Here is a 17,787-nt window from a genome sequence, read left to right as displayed (position 1 = left end):
CGATATTACTATATTATTATAATCTAGGTACTTAGAAAAACTAAACCTCTACATAAACACCAGCTGTTGTTTTTTATATACCACTTCGATTGCATTTTACAAGTCCCAGTTGGTGTTTTACATTTGTGGTATTTTGCGTACTTGCAAAACACCACAAAACGTCAGGTTGGTGTTTTGCGTTTGTGGTGTTATGCGTCTAAAGGCCCCAAAGTTTCAGGGTAGCTTCATTTGGTAGTAAATTCATAAAAATAGGATACTACATGATAGACTGATTAAATCATCAAAAATAAACAAATTCTTAGACAATATTTAGCTGAAATTTCGCACAGAGATATCGTTTGATACCCACGTATAGGGATAACCCATCAAACCCCGGTAGTTCAATGATAATGTAAACTTTAGGGCCTACGCTAGCTGGCACGGGTGCACGCGGAGCGGGCGGACCCCTGGTAAAATACAGGTAAAACCCTTTGCACGCGAGACGCGCAGTTAGCGCTGCTTATAGTATTTCTCAGTAGACGTTTACCCACGCCGTGCAAACCGCGTCAGCAAGCGCCCTAAGAGCTCAGCCAAACTATTAAGAGATATCGAAATGCCTTCGAGATTTCGAGATTGCTTCATTTGATAACCGATTTCTAATAGCATAATAAAATTATGGTCTGGGCATCCTAATGTGGATGTAGAGCACTAAGAGCAACGACTCTTTTTGTGAAGTCTGTTAACAACAGAACTATATCTGTAATATAAAAGTGAACCGCCAGAACGGGACATAAAAAACGAGACAGAGCAGGATGGCGCTCTACAACACCATTTTGACAAGTTTCTCCCAAACAACGCATTATTTCTCTGGAATTTTAAAGCAATTCGATTTTTTGAATACATTTGTATTTTAAGAGTTGCGATGCCAGTGTTGCCATTCAGGGAAAAGAAATCTATTCATTATCCTGCATTGCAGTCTGTAAAGCTCTTTCCCCATTCATTGCCGCGCGCCAGATTACGCTGGGCTTAGAGTCATGAAATTTGGCATGTAGATAGTTGGATGTCTGAAAACACATAGGCTACTTTTAGTCCAATATTCCCACGGGATAGTTGTTCTTAACACAACACGATTACGATAGATATTTTCCCACAGGAATTTTGTAAAATCCCAAAATTTCAATTGTAACTACAGGTACCAGATCGAATAGTTTACGCGTGCGAAGCCACGGTAAACTCTAGTAATTATATAATTAGCGACGATCAATCTTAAGCCGAGTTCAGACTTGCGAGATTTACAATGCTGCGCTCGATTGACCCACTATAAACTCGTTGGCTTTACGGCCTCGCAACTTGCACGATTTTTCTTGCAATTCTAAACTCGGTTTTACAATATTCTCAACGGCAAAAATCACTACTGCCACCGAGTCACACTGAATCGATGCGAAAGACCCTTTATGTCGACAAGACAGCCTCTATCATCATCATCATCAAGGTTACCTGCAGCTGCGTGTCGTCAGTCCAACTAGTCGGAGGCTTGTCTCTCCTTCCTCTGTCGGAGGCCGACCAACGCAAGGTGCGCTGACAGCGGCGACATTTTCGGATAGTATGCAGATGGCCACTGAGACCTACTTCCGCTTTACTTTACTCTTGTTACACGTTCACTCTGGCGACATATCAGTCCATAATCCTGGCTTTCAGTCAACTAAAAACGGTTTACGAATATTAATGAATAATAAACTCTAATACCTTAATTATAGAGTGCATGTTCCGATATTTTTGACCACCTAAGCCGCTTTGGACAGCTGTTCTTGACACAACCTCAATGAAGACCATGATCTAAATTGTGGGAATTCCCAGAGGAATTTTGTAAAATCCGGTAATTTCAATTGTAACTACCAGATCGAATAGTTTAAGCGTGCGAAGCCGCGGGTGAACTCTAGTATTATAAATGCGAAAGTTTGTTTGTGTGTGTATGTTTGTTGCTCCTTCACGCTAAAACGGCTGAACGCATTTGGATGACATTCGGTACGTAGATAGCTGAACGTCTGGAATAACTCATAGGCTACTTTTTATTCCGATATTCCCACGGGATAGGGATAAAAACTTGAAATTTCAATCGCTGGGTTTAGAGTCATGAAATTTTGCACAGTTGTTCTTAACACAACCTCAATGAAGATCACGATATACATTTTGGGATTTCCCAGGGGAGTTTTGTATAATCCCGGAATTTCAATTGTCACTACCAGATCGAATAATTTAAATACGCATGCGAAGCCGCGGGTAAACTCTAGTAATACATAATCCAAGACTTTTCTTCTGCTGTTCTTTATTACTAATCCGACATTGAACATCAAAGTCTTACATATTGATATCGGCACGACCGATTAAAGAAAATTAAAAAATAAATCTTTACAATAAATAAAATAATCTTTTAACGTCATTACGTACACAGACATGCATTGGCGCTTGTATAACTGTCATTAAAAAAAATAGTCAATAACTTTTAACTACAAATTCAGAGAAACCCAGAAACATGTACCATCAGCCAAAGAAGTGTTATCAATTTTAAACAAGTTCCTATCAAATGAATATGTCGCTAAAGTCGAACTTTCAAGTTGACAGACACGTCTATTGGCATTATTGTTTGACATGCAAACGATTATCAACTTTAGGGTGGTAGACCACATATTTGGCTGATGGTACACACTAACCAACACGTTCGGCAGCCGGCCACGGCCGCTGGCACGACGACCACGCTCGAAGACGCTGGTGTGGGGGGTCTCTAAAATTGCAAGCTCAAGGCTGGCTGGCCACTGACTGGGCTGAGCGAGGCAGCAGTGTATGTATGTGTCAAATTAAATCCTAAAGCTAAATAAACTGGGTATTCATTGGTTATTCTTATTAGGCAAAGTAGGTACAGTCAGCGTCATATAGTACGTAGCAGTCAAGATCACCAAATACTTGGAAACATCCAAATAGTCGTTAACATTGACCCAATCAAGGCGATCAAATTGCTCAGGACATCCATCGCGTACAAATAAATCGGAGCACGCACATCACCACTAGTAGCGTAGCAGCCACAATATCCAAAAGTATGGGACACACTAGAAAACTGAGCTTTATATAAAAGGTTTAAGGTTTAATCTCGTGTTGAGTGCGAATTAACACGTCAGATTCTACTTTTGTTTTGACAATCACCGAAAGAGTACCAACTTGTCAGTGATCGTTCCGTCTCTTTCATTTGGAGCCTGACGGCTTTTTTCACATTTTTATTTACATTGTCCGAATTCCGGATTAACGGATTTCCTTTTAATATGGCTTGAATTGGCCAGTATAATTACATTATAAAAGAGTTTTTATTTAATGAAAAAGGTAATGACATGTGCATTTTGCACCAAGAGACTGAAAATGGAACACCATTCACATTATATTAAAGAGGACTAGCTAACTGGATCATTGGACCTTACACGGTATGTAATAAAGTCAAGTTTCCTGCGGTGTCCCATACTTTTGGATACTTTGGCTGCTACGGTATAATGTCGGCTTGAATGTTATAAAGTATGTGGCGACGTGCGTGCTCCACTATATTTGTACACGATGGATTTCTCGAACAATTTGACCGCTTTGACTGATTCACTGGTAATGACTATTTTGTATGTTTCCAAGTATTTGGTGATCTTGACTGCTACGTACTATATGACGCTGACTGTACCTACTTTGCCTAATAAGAATAACCAATGAATACCCAGTTTATTTAGCTTTAGGATTTAATTTGACACATACATACACTGCTGCCTCGCTCAGCCCAGTCAGTGGCCAGCCAGCCTTGAGCTTGCAATTTTAGAGACCCCCCACACTAGAGTCTTTCGAGCGTGGTCGTCGTGCCAGCGGCCGTGGCCGGCTGCCGAACGTGTTGGTTAGTGTGGCCAGGCCACACGCAGTCGCTCGTCGCTTGTCTGCAGCGATAAATCCGGTCACGTGACCCCATTTTGAATGTGATTTTGAATTTCCCGCGACTCAAAAAAAGTAGCGTCAAGTCGCCGCGTCGAGCAGCAGCGACAAGATGGCTGCTTGCAGGAATGATCTTGGTCTTGGAAGCTGATTTCTTAATCTCATTTAGTAGCAGTCGTGGCAGTGGTACAAATAAAATAAATTGGAGTAAATGAAAAAAAAAAATAACAGTGTTTTAGCCGAAATTGAAGGTTTTTTTTTCCAGCGATAAAGCTCAACATTTTCAGCTTTATCGCTATATGTCACGTGACCAGATTTGACGCTGGAAACGAGCGTCGAGCGATTTGCACTTTTGCATGTGGCCGCGCCTTTACGCAGCACTGGCGTCGCGTCGCGCGAATCAGTGCACTTGTTCGCAATAAACGTTAGGCTGGCACCGCGGTAGCGCAACGCCAGCGCTGCGTAAGGCCTGCGTTCGGCAGCTGGCCAGCGCTGGCGTCGCGTCGCCGCGGCGTCGATGTCGCGTTGACGCTGGCACGACGACGACGCTCGAAACACGCTAGTGTGTTGGTGGGGGGTCTCTAAAATTTACAGATAGCGTGTGAGGTTGTCAACAAATCAGGGGGCCTACCATGATCTTTTCATAAACGATCCAAACGCAGAGCAGTTCAATTTAGGCACCTAAACTGAATCGTCGAAATTGGTACCACGACGTTTATTTCTCAGAGCTGAGTCTCAATGGCTTACAAGTGAATGAAAGATCGATATTGTCTCTGGTCCGTAACTGAAACGCTAATGCAAACCAAATATTGTATACTAAAACCTCTTTATTTTGGAAAAACCATAACTCTATGTCATTCCGTGTTCTTAGCAAACGTTGTGTTGATTACAAATAAAATGTTTACGCTGTCACTAATCCACGAGTCTCTTTTCTCACTGAAAAATTAGTTTTATCAATGAGGAGTTAAGAAGCACAATGTCGTGGGTACCTATGAAAAGTTATAAAACTTAAAGTTCTTGAAACATAAAAAATATTGCAAGTAAAACACTTGAAATTCCAAAAGAATTGACAGAATGAGTAACTTATACTGAATCGCTAAATTTGACACTGATGCGATTCAATTCCCACTCAAGTTAAGCGTCATGGTGCGAAAACCGCTTGAAGTGAGTGAATGAAAATGTCTGTATCGCTGTCGCTGAACCGTGCTTGAACTGAATCGCAAAAGTAACGTCATGGTACGAAATAGCGATGCAGTTCAGTTTAGAGCCTAAACTGAATCGTATTAAGAGAGCGTGGTAGGCCCCCAGATCCTAAAGTTTGTTGAATATGAATAGTATTGTGATTTAATTCGATATGCTTGTTACGATTTACTATTAATAGCAGTTTCGTCGTCTCTGCCAGGTTCAGAGCGCATTTAAATGCTCATTAGTGCGTTCATGTTAATTGACCTCTCTGAATGCGGGTTATCTCTTCATTATTACTACTAAATGTGCATCGGCGAAGTCGCCAATAACTAGTACATGCTTACATTTATACTTACAAAATAATACCTTACCCTAACGAACAATTTTTGGTTTTTTTATATTGCGTGAATTGTTTTGCTTTTTGAACGACAAGTCTGCACTACTTATTTAGAAATAATTTAATAAACATTATCTTTCTTCGTATTACGTATTAAACTTCGATTTTTGAGCAATAGAAATGACAACTATAATTTCATATTATGTGAAAAGCATGCCTCCAGAAAAAATAAATAAAGGTAGTTTAGTTGCTTTGTTCAAAAAACCGAAATATAACATAGAACATAGTGTCTTAAGGGCGGTAAATAAGGAATTACAAACGAGAGTCTATTAGAAGCCCGAAGTCGAAGACTGAGGGTTTTAAGGAGCGGATTTCGTAATTCTAGTACCGCCCGTGCGACATACAATGTTTTTCATCACATTTGCTAGTAAAATTGTATATTTCTAAAAGAAAAAATATAATTCTTCCAAATATTGGCGATACTTAGGCTGCGCTCTTGTCAGCGCCGCCCTCCGCCGCAACGTGCGTGTGCATGTGGTCCATGTAGTCCTGCAGCAGCACCATCAGTACGGGCACTGACTCATTGACCGACCTTGGGCTTCATGACAAGAAAATGTGTACGCGCAATGACTCATGCGACCGACCACGGGCTTCATGACAAGCACATTAAGGTCGAGGGTTTTATTTGGGGGGTTGCAACTAAGGTAGCCTGCATGTTACGACACTGTTTACGAGCAAGTGTGATGAAAAATAGTTTACGTGACTGTTACATATTAAGGGCCTGGGCACATGTCGCCGGTACGGTGCCGTCTACGGTGTCACGGCGCGGCGCCGTCAAACGGCGTCGTGCCTAAACACGGTGCCGCGTACGGTGCCGTACACGGCGCCGCGAACGGCGTCGTACCACGGCGCGGTGCCGTGGTACGACGCCGTGCACGGTGCATCGCTTGGTAGTTTAACTAGTTTTCGTTTTGCTGCTGAACGCATAACACGCAAGTACAACCATCGGTTCAAATATACAAAACAATTGTCGTTTTAAATATATACAAGTATACGGTTTTTGCCTTGACATGGACCAAGAAAAACGTATTCTCCTGCTCCTACTGCTAAGACGACGAATGAAGAAAAAACAGAAACGAAGATATTGGGTGAATCCATACATGTCTTTAATGAACCATGATGGAGGTCATTTTAAGAGAAAATATGAAGCACTGAAAATATGTGGGATGACAAATTTTACGATTATTTTAGAATTTCCATATCAACTTTTGAAGAACTGTTATCCAAGATAGCGAGTCGTATACAAAAGCAATACGTATTCGGAAAACCTGTTGAGCCTTTGGAAATGCTTGGATTAACTATAAGGTAAGAAATAAAATTAAACTACAAGCGATGCACCGTGCACGGCGTCGTACACGGCACCGCGCCGTGGTACGACGCCGTTCGCGGCGCCGTGTACGGCACCGTACGCGGCACCGTGTTTCGGCACGACGCCGTTTGACGGCGCCGCGCCGTGACACCGTAGACGGCACCGTACCGGCGACATGTGTCCAGGCCCTAAGACGCATTAGAACACGACAACAACAGCACACGAGTTTTTGCGTAATTGTGTACAGTTACGTACACTCCTTTATCTTCACACATAAAAAAAATATATTTGCCACAAGACAAATTGAACATCAAAAAAACTAATGACGCTAATATTATTTAATACGAGTGAGAGGGACGGTACGATACGAACTTCGATTTTCGAATTCCGTAGTAGCCCCCCTGGTGTGCCCTTCTTAACCGTGGTCCGGTTGTGTAGTCCGGCCAGCCGGACTGTGGAAAATTTCTTTTTTCGATTGTCCGGTGGCGATACTGTTTGGTTGGTTGTACATCTGTACACTGTACCTTGGTCCGGTAATATCGCCACCGAACAATCGAAAAGTACAAATTTTCCATAGTCCGGCTGGCGAACGCGAACAAATCCCCCATAATGTTCTCACAATCATAATGATCCTGTGGCACAAAAGTACACTGCCAAAATATACAATCGACATAACGTGTAATGGTTAAATTGTCTCGAGGCCTAAACGACACAATACATATAAATATGTCTCTATCTATCTAACTATATATATATATATATATATATAATATATATATATAACCTTGTTGCTCACCTAATGGACTAGGAGCATTGGACGCTCTTTAAAAGCTATTATTGTCAATAATGTCCTTGCTCACTCAACTTTGAGCATTTGGCAGCTGGTACTTGGGAGATCCTGACAGTGGCACCAAATGTTTGTGAAAATGTTAGTCAAGCACATACGCAAGATATTGTGAACGTTATGCGGAAAGCAATAATTTTCATTCATTCTACAGTTTCAAATGTGCTTACATTCTGCATTTATTACAAGTGGTTAAGATTTTCCATGGTCCGGTTGACCGGACAGCTGAAAATTATTTCTTTTCCTTGGAGCGGTTAACCGTATCACGGAAAAAATAAATTTTCCACAGTCCGGCTGGCCGGACTACACAACCGGACCACGGTTAAGAAGGGCCTGGTGTGGAATGCGAATACCACGACTGCTGGAACTGACTAGCTTCTAAGCCTTTTTTTATGTTAACTACCTCCTTATACATAACATTTTTAAACCACCATTATCCTCCTATAAGTCTTCTTTCTTAAAATACGATATTAACTGTATCCTCCTGAGTCCTGACTTTTTTAACAAACTTAGTGCTTAAGACCTAGACGTGGTTGACCTGCTTTGTTATTTTGGATATTATTTCAAAATTCTTAGAATTCTTTATTTAATGAACAATTTGTACTTTATAAAGTACATTCAAGGTCCGCCAGGATTGCTACCACCATCTTGCTCGCTAAACTTGCCGTGAAGCAGCAGTGCTTGCACTGTTGTGTTTCGGCGTGGAGAGTAAGACAGCCGGTGAAATTACTGGCACTTGAGGTATCCCATCTTAGGCCTCTAGGTTGGCAACGCATCTGCAATACCCCTGGTGTTGCAGATTTATATGGGCGGTGGTGATCTCTTACCATCCAGGTTTGCCATCCAGTCGTATAAAAAAAAAAAAAGAAAATCGGCCATTATTCTTAGCGTTAATTGGTCCTTTATAAAGTACGTGAGGGCTCAGGAGGTTAAATATACGTACGTATATATATAATCTTATGCTTTTCAAGGCTAGAGTGAATAGGCTGTTACTGAACCAGTGAGATAGACCTTTGGCCTCTGCACTTAACATCAGATGAGATAGGGGTCCATCACGGTCATTTATATATAAAAAAAACCGGCCAAGAGCGTGTCGGACACGCACGAGATAGGGTTTCGTAGCCATTACGAAAAAATTAAGTAATATTTTTCTAAGGATTTTGTATTTTATACGGAATCTTCCAAGTTTAGGTATATTTTATACCTTAGGCTGCTATTTACTCATAAATTACTACTAATTCTCAAGCAAACTTAGCCGTTATAGTTTTCCTTGAAAGTTTGATATACTTACTACCATTCTGAATTTTTTCAAATTTTTCCACCCACCGGTTTAGATTTTAGAGGGGGACGCTCGATTTTAATGAAAATTTGCACTTTAAAGTTGAATACTTCGCAAACAAATCACTGAATCAAGAAATCGTCTTAGCAAACCCCTAATGGTTTTAAAATACCTATCCAACGATACCCCACACTATAGGGTTGGATGAGAAAAAAAAACACCCTCACTTTACGTCTATGGGAGGTACGCTAAAAAAATTTTTTTGAATTTTTAATTATACTATTTTGTCGGCATAGTTTACTTATATATCCGTGCAAAATTACAGCTTTCCAGCATTGATAGTCCCTGAGCAAAGCCGCGGACGGACAGACAGACAGACATGGCGAAACTATAAGGGTTCAGTTTTTGCCATTTTGGCTCCGGAAACCTAAAAACCTTAATTCTTCTTCTTAGTCGGACACTCTTGTCAGAGTGGTCGTGGTTGCGCAGACGAGGTACACGGAGAGATGTTCGGTGGGTCGCAGACGTTTTCCCTTAAAAACCTTAATTCACCAATCAATTATTCCATGATTTATATTATTTTTTCTTAATCATTATAACAATTGCAGCCCGAACAAGAATTAAAAAAACCTCGCCATACACCACGGAAAACTACTGGAACTAATTTCTTCAACAGTTAATAAAGACGTCATTAACGCTATCGTCAATTGCTGTCAAAGCTAAGTGACGATTGTGCGTGGTCTATTTCTTGGATTGTGAGTTATTTGTGCGCTAAAATAAAATGCCAAAAAATATGACGAAGTATTTTTCGGAGAGAAAGTCTGTAGGATTCATTATATTTCCTCTAAACAACATCACCGATCTTGTTGTCAACATGACTTGTAAGTACATCATATAGTGTATAGAATGGAAATTGGCTAGTGTGGAAATAAATTGATCAAAGTAACAGTCTTATTTAGAAAAACTATTGAACTTGAGAATTATTAGTAGTTTATGAGTAAATAGCAGCCTAAGGTATAAAATATACCTAAACTTGGAATATTCCGTACAAAATACGAAATCCTTAGAAAAATATTACTCTTTTTTTTTCGTAATGGCTACGGAACCCTATCTCGGGCGTGACCGACACGCTCTTGACCGGTTTTTTCTAAAATACTGTTTATTGCCCTTCTCATGCCTAAATCTGCCTAAATATACATCATTTCTTGTAAAAAACGTTGGCATCCCTATATATAAAATGCATCACGTAGATTGTACTCGTAGAGTTAAATGACACGAACAAGTCCAAGCTACTTGTTGGCCGATGCGTTCTCGTCTTCGCCGTTGCATTCGAGCCATAGTTCCTGGAGCGTCTTGGTGGAGTAGCGCGTGACGAACCCGAGACTCTTCACGTTCACCTCCCGATATTTCTGAGTGTCCAGTAAACGGATCGCGTGCTCGGGGCACACTAGGGACTTCTTGCCCGTCAAGCCGATTACCTGAAAATAACAGTTTTCTTGTACCTCGTTGCTGTGGTTACGTCCCCTGGACAACTCTAGTTTCTATGTTTTTGTGGCTAAAATTTCGTAACTAGAAGCCCAATATTTTATGGACTAAGTATCTCCTAAGCCCCAAGTACAGTCGAGTTTATAAAATTTGATCATAAATATCTGAACACGCTTCTACGCCGTTAACTATAGAGTCGTGTTCAGATATTTTTGATCAAAATTTTACTCACATGTCTACGAACTCAACTGTACAGTCACGTCTAAAAGTATGCATACAAAAAAAATTTGAAAAATATGTAGCCACACATTTTCATCATAAATATGTATCTATTACTGACACCAAAAAATTGTATTCATTAAACTGTTTCAGTATTATGTAATCACAAAATGCTTCAGAAAGTTGCATACTTAAATAAATTCCATTTAAATGTATCCACCTCGTAGGCAAAATAAGTATACATGAATGGGTTCCATATACATATAACCACACCAATTTGGTAAATATTTGTATACGCCGTTTGATTCATAAATATGTATCCAGACTGCAACAACAAACCTTGTCTGACTGGCATAGAATCGTAAGTTGTATATTTAACTGATTTGACAATTCACGAAAACAGTGCGGACTTGTCACTGCATACGTCTATCTCACGATTATTCTATGACGCACTTGACAGTCCTTAGATTGAATTGACTTGTAAATATTGAGTATTTCAGTTTAGGGTCATTCTCAGAAAGGTGCACTAAGCATTTTTTTGTTTTTATTTTAATTATATTGTTAATTGTTAGTGGTAGAGCCGCACTGTAGCCAGTTCTTGGTTTGCAGTACGAATGGGCGGGCTATATATAATATATCTTGGGTATCATCGATTACGATAGCTGTAATTTTTTTAAAACACAATGAATATAAAGAATTGACAACAAGAGACATCATTTGCACTTGTCCACACTTCCAACACTTCACATTAAAGTGAATAGATAAAGATGTATAGACTAAAGATAGAAAACACTACCTATTTGTAACTTCAGATAGGTTATATATTATAAAAGAAAGTCACTGGCTTCATGGAAGAACTTCATTTTAAAATCAATTACTTACATATACTTATACTGTCAAGTGCAAGATCGCCATTCTGTCATCGTCATTCAGAAGCTGTCTTCTATAATTAAAATTACAATGATTAAAGATTGCAAATTATAGATGCTTCAGTGGATCTGTCCTCAGTGGATGACCCGAACAACTTGATCGCTTTGGCTTAGTCGATATTAATGACCACTCTGGACGTTTCCAAGTATTTGGTGATCTTGATGGTGTATAAAAAATTAAATATATCCATACCAAATTTCATCCAGCTCACTCCAGTCAGTTCATCCCCATTTTTTCCCTTAAGGGTTGCTTTTGGAGATAAAAACTAAGTACCCTATGTTCAGCCCCTTGACAGTCGAAACCAGTCGGTTTCGACGTGATACCGGAACAGACAGAGTTACTTTCAATTCATCACTCCATAGTATAAACAAAGTCGCTTTTTTGTCTGTACGCTTAGATCTTTCAAACTACGCAACGGATTTTGATGCGGTTTTCACAAATAAATAGTGTGATTAACGGTGTCTATGTCTATGTATACCGTAAGCGTGTTGTGCCGGAACGAGTCACCAGTATATAATATTATTTTAATGGAGTATGGATTCGTAGTATGTATGTCCCTGCCCGCATGCAGGTTACGAAAGAGACAAAACAGTAATTCTTCAAAACGAATCAAAATATCAAATCGTGTTTACATATTTATGAATCAAACGGCGTATACAAATATTTGCCAAATTGGTGTGGTTATATGTATATGGAACCCATTCATGTATACTTATTTTTGCCTACGAGGTGGATACATTTAAATGGAATTTATTTAAGTATGCAACTTTCTGAAGCATTTTGTGATTACATAATACTGAAAAAGTTTAATGAATACAATTTTTTGGTGTCAGTAATAGATAAATATTTTTGATACAATGTATGACTACATATTTATGCAACCTTGTTTTTGTATACATATTTTTAGACGTGACTGTACATTAATAGCATTTACTATAACAGTTTTTTTTTTAAGAAACTCTGCTGTCTCTTAAACAACGGTACAGAATAACAAGCAAAAAAAAAGTTGTTTGACCCATTTTAATAAAGTTGGCCTAATTTTCTTTGTCAAAAGTGTCAAGGCAGGGCTATTATGAAATTCGAAAATCTGAAGTTCGTATCGTACCGTCCCTCTCACTATCGTATTAAATAATATAAGCGACAGCGGGACGGCAAGATACGAGTGTGATAGTGCCAGGTCACGCAGCCAGGCAAGGGACACAAGTAGCTCGACCTATCTCCCACGTACCTTGGAGAAGTAGAGCGTCGAGCGGCAAAACTCGCATTCGTCCTGATTCCGCGCCGTCCACGCCTGGGACTGGGACTCCTCGTCGGGCTCGCTGATTTGCACCACCAACTGAGAACAATGATTCATTATCGCCATTGTTATTTGTAGTAGTATTATACTTGATAGATTCAAGTCGTTCAAATGCAGACAATTTGTAAGGCTGGAGTCAAATTTACGGGACCTCCCGAGTCTAACCCCCTTATTCATAAACGACAATCAAACCTATTTTAGTTAAAATGACGTTAAAATTCGTTTGTCCTTATCTGTCACTTCGACATTTGTATTTGTTAGAAAGGGACAAAGCATTTGTTAGTTAACATATAGGCTTGTTAAGTTTTATGAATAAGGGGGTAAGGCTGGAAACAGTGCTCGACCGTCGGTCAGCGCAGCTATATCTATGCAAGTCTATGAATGTGTTGACAGCTACGCTGACGGTACGCATGTGATTTGGTGCGCGCGTACGGTCGGCCGAGCCGTCGGTCCGGCTCGTCGGTCGCGCGGCGTCGGTCGACCGACGAGCTATAAGATTGTATGGATGCGTTCAGTGCTTCGCTGACGAAGCGACCGACCTGTGAACTGTACACACGCGTCGCAGTACGCCGTCAGCGTAGCACTGAATGAATTTTCGCAACCGACGGTCAGCGCTGACGGTCAGGACGTACGGTCGGGACGTACCGTCGGTCGAGCACTGTTTCCAGCCTGAAAACGCATTACTCTCTAGAGTCCAGTCTTTTTGGCCTAAAACTCAACTGATTTAATACGAATCTGTCCTGGCACGCCTAAAGGCTTTTTTCGAGTGTCATCAGATTCCTGTGGCGCTCGATCACGTCGGTAAACTTTCAATGAGGGCTACCGTTTACGCGCTCACCAGTTGGCGCCACTGTAGACAAAGGTCCCGCCTGAAGTATAGTGGTTAGTTTGTTGTTACGAGCGTGAAAACAAAATTTACATTCAAATCATATTTAATAGCTTAAAACCGTACCATAAAAATATCGAGCATGCCACAGTGTTGCGTAGTCCCATTTTGTTCGGAAAAAGGGAGGACAAAGGTTTCCGAAAGACAAAACTGTCTCAAAACACAGACATTCATTGCCCCGTAACGCATTATGTGCCATAATTAATTTCAGGTATTGCAAAATATTCACAAAATGATCCTAATTATATTTATAACCCGCGTAGCTCACCCAAAAACAGTAACATTTGACATTTCGGAGACCTCACGCTACACTAGCGCCTCTAGCGGCGAATTCATACGCGATAGCCCTCATTAGAACCCGTGCTATAACGTGTCAATATCCCTTATTGGTGGTTAGTCGGTGGTTGATTAGTGGTCGGTTGGTCGTTGGTTGTTGGTCGTTGATTGGTCGTTGATTAGCGGTTGGTTGGTCATACCTGCAGCCCCCTGCGCTCCAGATTGCGGCGGTGCTCCATCTCCTCGCCCACGAGTGTGGCCAGCACGGCGGGTAATACTCGGCGCGGCGCCACGCGGTCACCGCCGCCGCTCACGAGCAGCTGTTCCAGCGAGAACATGGTCGGCTCGCAGCTGTTTCGCAGCTCCTGTTGAGGTGTGAACGTATGATCAAGACGGCTTCTAAGAGCCTTATCACACTGGCGTTTGTGGGCGAGTTGGAAGCGAGACGAGCGCGTTCGCCGCGAGCGTCGCGTCGCATCGCGATATCAGGGGGTAGTACGAAATTCGACCAGACAAGATACGAAGAACGAATTTTGCACTTCTTATACTTCGTTTTTTTTTTAGCATTAAAAAGAAGGTAAGCGATCTTGATGTGTGTTTTTATTGACAAACACATTTGAAAAATAAGTCACAGCTAACATGTAACAATACGGTATTTGACTATTTTGTATATGTTTTATAAATTAAAATTCACAATGCCTGTTATCGAATAGAAAAACAATTTTTATGCTACCTTTACATATAACAAAGTTATAAAGGTTTAAAATTGAAGATTAGACAGAGAAAGACATACTGGCATGTGACGTCACACGCCAGTACCGCCATACTTGCTGCATAGAGGAAAGCGTTTGAGAAAGAGACAGGTATATAGATTTTTTCAAAAAATCCCAATTTTCAACCGATTTAAATTTTCCCTTCGCTAAACACTATCTGTCTATCTATATTTTCATAATAATATTAAGATATGGCAAAATCAGGAGTTGTCAAATACCATATTTATTACCAAGCACATTTGATGTTGGTATCATGAAGTAATGGTTACTGTTTTTTTTTAAAACGTTTTTAATAAAAAGGCTCTTCAACATTGTTTACCATTTTTCTAATGCTAAAAAACACGAAGCATAGTATGGGGCCAGACGCGAGCCATATCGACTTGCTTCGGCAATAAACTTATGACAACTCACTTTGAACAGCTGGTATACATTGTCCAGCCAAGAGCTGGACGCGAAGTACACGCTTTCCGACACCGCGAACCCCGTTGTAATGGAGCAGGAGTGGGCCTCGGGGAACACAATTATATATTCGCCGGGCTGCTGCGTGGCGCGCGACAGCGTCACGTTGTGTTCGGCGAGGATGTCCGGCGGGATCATGGCGATATCGGACGCGAGCCATATAGACTTGCTTTGGCAATACGCTGGGCAGAGGGTCTCGACCGCGCTCCGGAAGTTCGCGCTCTGGCCGCTCGGAATGCCGTACCTACGGATATGACAATGGTTTTTTTTTATTCGACTGGATGGCAAACGAGCAAGTGGGTCTCCTGATGGTAAGAGATCACCACCGCCCATAAACATCTGCAACACCAGGGGTATTGCAGACGCGTTGCCAAACTAGAGGCCTAAGATGGGATGCTTCACGTGCCAGTAATTTCTCCACGCCGAAACACAACAGTGCAAGCACTGTTGCTTCACGGCAGGATTAGCGAGCAAGATGGTGGTAGCAATTCGGGCGGACCTTGCACAAAGTCCTACCATCTGCTGTCTTGTGTGCTGTCTTTCGACGGGGTCTACTTTTTATCCCGATATTCCCACGGGATAGGGATAAAATCTCGAAATAACAACCGCTGGGCTTAGAGTCATGAAATTTGGTATGTAGGTAGCTGCACGTCTGGAATAACGCATAGGCTACTTTTTATCCCGATATTCCCGCGGGATAGGGATAAAATCTGGAAATTTCAACCGCTGGGTTTAGAGTCATGAAATTTTGGACAGTTGTTCTTAACACAACCTCAATAAAGACCACGATATAAATTTTAGGAATGACTCATGTCATTCATTCAACACACACACAGTTCAGTGTAGGTAACACACAGATAATTTCATTCACTCATTCAATCCGTTCGTGCCAGCTCTCGCGACCTGCAACTTAGTTTTATTGTAAGTTTTAGGGGCTGTTGATTTTCAGCCAGCACCGTCGGCAACCCCCGGACCGTTATGTCTAACAGTGGACGTCCTACGGCTGAGATGATGAAACGGCCCCAGAGCTCACGTGATAGCGACGCTAGTATAAAAGAGTTGTCCACTGACCAGATCTTCTCGGGCCCGCTGTGCATGAACTCGGTCCAGGGTAAGCCGTGAGGGTCCCGGTGCCAGCAGGACGTGCTGAACAGCATGCCGAGGTGCAGCGTGGGCACGGTCACGCCCAGCACTGGGCCCAGGAAGCGGAGCACGTTGCCCGGGTTCTGACTCAGTCTCTGCCGATGACATTAGATGAATCAAGTTTAATCATTCAAATAATTGGGTCCAGATTTGTTAGAAACATTCAATAAGTTTTTGGTAAAAAAAAACATTTTTAACTCCCGACGCAAAAAGGGGCGTGTTATGAGTTTGACCGCTATGTGTGTCTGTCTGTGGCACCGTAACTCTTATCAGGTGAACCGATTTTAATGCGGTTTTTTTTGTATTGGAAAGCATTTCTAGCGATGGTTCTTAGAAATGTCTTATCAAAATCGGTTCATTAATACAAGCTTTTTTTGCTGACCGAACTTTTTGTTGGCTGTACTTGTATTGTCACTCAAACTACATTTGCATACCAAATTTTGAGTCGACGCCATTAACCGCTAAAGAGTTCCGTCCTGTGGAGACGATCCTGGCCTGACTACCAGTTTATTGTATTGTCACGCAAGTTACATAAGTATGCCAAATTTCAAGCCAATTAAACTACTGGAAATTGGTCGAATTTAACTTGCAAGATTTGATTACAGACAGACAGACAAACAACGGGACAGGTGAAACTAAATAAAAGCTTGTAATAAAAAACACGATATTAGTATGTTACACAATACAATCTACTGCCTAGTCGTACCTGGCCGCCACAGTGTTGTAGCTAGCTAGCAAATCTGTCTACGAGACGTGACTAAATGACGCTGCTCGTGTTTCACGGACACCCCGTATGATATGTCTAGAAGCGTCGTCCAGGTACTGTAGTGGACAGACGGTCCACTATCCTAACTAAACTTTAATTTAAATTAAAAACACTTCTTTAGGATATTTTCATATGTATTTTCAAATCAACATACTACGTTGGCAGCTCGGATACAAGTCTCCTCTTTAACACCCTTGCGTCCGTTCAATATTATTATTCAAAAATGGAACCATGCTGCCAGTCTCAAATCAACGGACGCAAGAAGTTAGCACAGTACCCACCTTCAAGTTCCAGGGGTGGTCGCCGTAGCTGACGGCGGGGTCCTTGGGGAAGCCGTATCCCTCCTCGCCGGTGTCTATGGACGCCGTGTTGGCGACGATGTGCTCCGTGCCGTGCAGCACTGCCCGCCAGTATGCCGCCTCGACAGCTGCCGCCGTCGGCGCCGTGCCCGCCTCGAAATGCGCCTCCATCAGGGACGTTGCGATCTGGGAGTTGAGACTAGCGTTAGGTGCTGTTGCACCACACATTGATATTTTATTTATGACAGATAAACAAACTGTGATGTCGTCTCTGTTTTTTTTGTTCGAATCAACAGAGACGGCATCACAT

General features: G+C 41.5%; 1 protein-coding gene across 3 annotated transcripts in view; it reads right to left on the bottom strand.

Moving 5' to 3' along the window:
• Positions 1–7,016: 7,016 nt before the first annotated feature.
• The window catches only part of Jarid2 (Jumonji, AT rich interactive domain 2), a 61,941-nt gene continuing 51,170 nt past the window's right edge, over positions 7,017–17,787 (bottom strand). For 2 of the 3 annotated variants that reach the window (XM_074100705.1, XM_074100687.1), the window contains 7 exons: positions 17,460–17,663; positions 16,341–16,507; positions 15,222–15,513; positions 14,238–14,402; positions 12,807–12,914; positions 7,999–10,422; positions 7,017–7,222 (listed from right to left, as the gene is read on the bottom strand). In XM_074100705.1, the coding sequence (XP_073956806.1) occupies positions 10,234–10,422; positions 12,807–12,914; positions 14,238–14,402; positions 15,222–15,513; positions 16,341–16,507; positions 17,460–17,663 (1,125 nt within the window). In that variant the 3' untranslated portion in view covers positions 7,017–7,222; positions 7,999–10,233. Of the gene's footprint in view, positions 10,423–12,806; positions 12,915–14,237; positions 14,403–15,221; positions 15,514–16,340; positions 16,508–17,459; positions 17,664–17,787 lie in introns of all 3 variants that reach the window. The other variant, XM_074100696.1, reaches the window with a different exon arrangement.

Source organism: Choristoneura fumiferana, chromosome Z, assembly GCF_025370935.1.
Source record: "Choristoneura fumiferana chromosome Z, NRCan_CFum_1, whole genome shotgun sequence".
NCBI classification, from domain to species: domain Eukaryota; kingdom Metazoa; phylum Arthropoda; class Insecta; order Lepidoptera; family Tortricidae; genus Choristoneura; species Choristoneura fumiferana.
The sequence above is the reverse complement of the archived record's forward strand: the minus strand, read 5'-3'. Positions and strand labels throughout refer to the sequence as shown.